General features: G+C 41.0%; 1 protein-coding gene across 1 annotated transcript; it reads left to right on the top strand.

Annotated features, from left to right (window-relative positions):
• Nucleotides 1–492: 492 nt before the first annotated feature.
• Nucleotides 493–1,212, top strand: LOC149923372 (uncharacterized). The gene has a single exon (XM_090161603.1). The coding sequence runs from the start codon at nt 493–495 to the stop codon at nt 1,210–1,212; it is 720 nt and encodes a 239-aa protein (XP_090017729.1).
• Nucleotides 1,213–3,691: the final 2,479 nt, after the last annotated feature.

The raw sequence follows: 3,691 nt of genomic DNA on the forward strand, positions 1-3,691 counted from the left end.
AATTTTTAAAACCCTCCGCAGAGTCCAATCGCGATATTATTTTTGGGAAAAAATGACTAATTCCATCACTCGTTATGTTCGTTCTTGCACAACGTGCCAGGCGAATAAAAACCCTCAATTGGCTCCCACCGGTCACATGAAGTCTTCGCTGCCCTCTGATCCATGGCAAGTAATTTCAATTGATTTAAAAGGTCCTTTTGTGCCCAGTAGACGTGGGTTTACTCAGTTACTAGTAGTGGTCGATACAATGACCAAATGGGTTGAAATGTTCCCTTTACGGCGTGCAACGACAAAGGCTATCGTCACTAAATTAGTTGCCGAGGTTTTCTCTCGTTTTGGGACGCCTACCACGGTTATTTCTGACAATTGTCGTCAGTTTGTCAGTAAGATTATGACAGCGGCCTATAAAGAAATGGGTGTTAATCACCGTTTTACCTCTTATTATTCCCACGCGGCAACCCTGTAGAAAGGTATAACCGTACTATCGGTACTATGATCTCTTCATACATAACTGATAACCATAGAGATTGGGATTTGAAATTAGCGGAGAAAGCGATGGCCCTAAGAACCGTTCCTAATGAAACGACGCGTTTTTCCCCCGCATATTTAAATTTCGGGCGTGAATTGCGTGCTCCGTATGACGTAACCCCAGTTTCTGTCCCAAAACATAATTTCTCTAACGAAAACGTTAAGACCCACGCTAATAGCATAACAGACCGTGTAACGTCGGCTATTGACCAAGCGAAGGATAACATGTTGGTTTCTCAAGATAGAAATTCTAGGTATTTTAACGCGCGTAGACGCGAGTTTGAGTTTCGAGTTGGCCAAACTGTTTGGCGGAAGACGCATTACCAATCTTCAGCTGGGGATAGGTTTATGGCTAAATTGGCGGATAAATGGGATGGCCCTTACCTAATAGGAAGGAAACTTAATTCCCACACATACCAATTAGCCGATATTAAAACCAAGCGTTTATTAAAAGGCACTTATCTCGTTGACCAACTGAAGTCGTATGTCGCCCGCGACTCTGAGAGTATTCTAGAGCACCCCCCAGGTTCGGTTAAACCTGTTGTTATTTCTGAAGTTATTGAAATTTCTCCCTCTCGGTCTAGTACCCCAGAATCATTGGATGGTGACAAACCTCCTATTCTTAGTCGGCTTAGACCTCGAGACTCCATTACTAAACGAGCTGTTAATTCTCGAAATCCTTAATTATAAAGGCTCTTATCTTTTGAAATGTTTTGACCTTAGTGCTGATGTATTTTTTAAATTTAAAATCTCGAGTGTTTCTTAAATTTGATGTTTAGTTTTTTTTTCCTATAACTTTACATGGCCATTGTATCTATAAATGTTGTTAATAATTAAATATCCGGATATCTGTACATAATATCATTGTTTTCCACTTTTCCAATTTTTGTGTTTTGCGCCATATTGGTCTTTCTCTTTGGCACCTTGTGCCTCTTGTGTTTGGTTTGGTCGAACGAGGTCGTTCGACATTTAGTTGTGGGGGATTTATAACGATAAAGGTATTCTAAGCCGATATCCCATAAGAAACACTATAATATATATCGAGTATTTCTCCTTTTATGAATGTTCCCCTAGGTAAGATAATTTTCATGGCTCTGGCTCCTACAATAGGACTAAAAACGTTGCTCTGGTCTTACCCATCGGGTTTTCCCAATCGAACGATTTTATACAAGAAAAACTTTCCATACTTGGAACGACTAACTCGACCCCGTAGATCGGCTGACCACGGGGTATAAAAAGGGACACAGACTCAAAAGGGTCTCTCTCTTTTTTCTGACGATTCGCCACACGATGAAACCCTAACTCTCTCGCCAGCCCGGTTCGCCGCTGAAGGAGTTGTGCCGCTTGTGCGCGATATGTTTTCTTGTTTTCATCGGGTCTTTAGCGTCTAAACCAGCGGAATCCGTCAATAATCTCGTCCCTATGGCCTTTTTCCACGTAATCGTAAGAAAACAAAATACCCATGGCACCACCTTCGACCACATAAGCAATGTTGCTTGTGCGTGATCAAGTAACAGGTGGCCGGGTTACAATGCGTAGGGGGGTGGTGGCAAGCCCTTCATGCCACGCGAGCCAACAGCTCTCTACACTAACTATTACCGTTAACCTCAGCAAGTTCTTTATGGGAAGGGGAAACCGAAGATCTCGGTGGAAAATCCCTTTGACCAGTGAGGAGAGAACTTACAAACTCTACGCAGAAGGAGTGGTTCCGGATTTTAACCCAGTGCCACTAGCTGGGATCGAACCCGGCTCCTCTTGCTGCGAGGCTATAGTGCTAACCACTCGTATACTTTGTTACATGTTAGTACGTACTATCAAAAATTTCATTAGATGGTTACACAATGAAAACAAATTAAAGTAGCTAAGTTTACAGGTTAATTGATTATCTACGACTAAATTGGTAAAATCTTGTAGCACTTCCTAGGGTGATTTAAAACAGCCAAAATAAGATTTTACTTTATTGTGTCAGATAAATTATTTGGGGTATAAAAATACACCCTCGAAAGGGTTACCATATAATAATTCGTTGAATTTTTAAGGTTTTTAACAATAGCTAAGTATATGCATTCGATAACATTTTTATACTCGTTTAAAAGATCTATTTGAAACCAAATAAAATCATTTTTTTTTGGAACTCACTGATTTCGCGAGATCCCAGATCCAGAACATGGCCGTAAGCTGAGTTCAATTTGATGGTGTTTGACGTGCCGAGGATGGATACGTTGTTGGGTTAGCGACGATGCTCCATTTAGCGTTGCAGCAAAATGTTCTTCCCAAAGAAAGAGTAGATTGGTGAAAGCCTCTGAGGACGGGAACAGAATATTTTCGTTCGTTTTTTTGAAGATTAGCAATTGTAACTTGGATAAGCCAAAACCAAAAGAAATGTACACTGATCCTCCTAACGTGATTTTCAAGTTGATACGTCTTTCTTGGGCCTTGCGTTAGTATACGGTATGGGTCTCGGCTATAGAAAATGAAAATGTTAAGCGTTTGTCTATTGAAATATGTAGAACGTTTTTCCATGTTTACGGTAGACGATGTGAGAAAAGCTAACGCACTTATTTTCATTTCAGCGTATAAGGAAAGAAATGACGTGTGGGATATTAATCAGTTCCTACCCAGCAAACACAAAAATGTCCTTTGGACATCCGATTGACGTCACACTCGGATCTTGCCTTCGTCCGTAAGACATCCCAAAATCCAGGGTTGACGTCGGTTAGACGTTAAAAGACGACCAAATGTCCGGTTTGTCTCGAGGGGCTAACCACTCTTATAAAGTCTGTACACCGGATTACGCTTAGATTAGCACTGCCAAAGGCAGGGACTTAAAAGATTACGCATAATCCCATTAGTACAGTCAAAGGTACGGCTCTGTACACCGATTACGCGGAGTGATCAGCCCCTCGGTTTGTCTAGAGCCATAGTACGTCCCTGGGATGAGTTTTCGGACGTCCGACGGCGATTACGGCGGTCGTTCCTTTAATGTCTTTCTATGAAACCTAGAGATGTCTTTGGGCCTTTAATTTGGTTCAATCATGGCTCAATAGGGATGAAACTAGGACGTTCATTGGATATCGTATTATGAACAAATAATTTAAAAAGCCAAACTTGATATTAAAATTTTATTCAAAACATTAATATACAAGATAATGGAAAAAATCCA

Source organism: Leiobunum rupestre, chromosome 10 (genome assembly GCF_980474605.1).
Source record: "Leiobunum rupestre chromosome 10, qqLeiRupe1.1.hap1, whole genome shotgun sequence".
NCBI classification, from domain to species: Eukaryota; Metazoa; Arthropoda; class Arachnida; order Opiliones; family Sclerosomatidae; genus Leiobunum; species Leiobunum rupestre.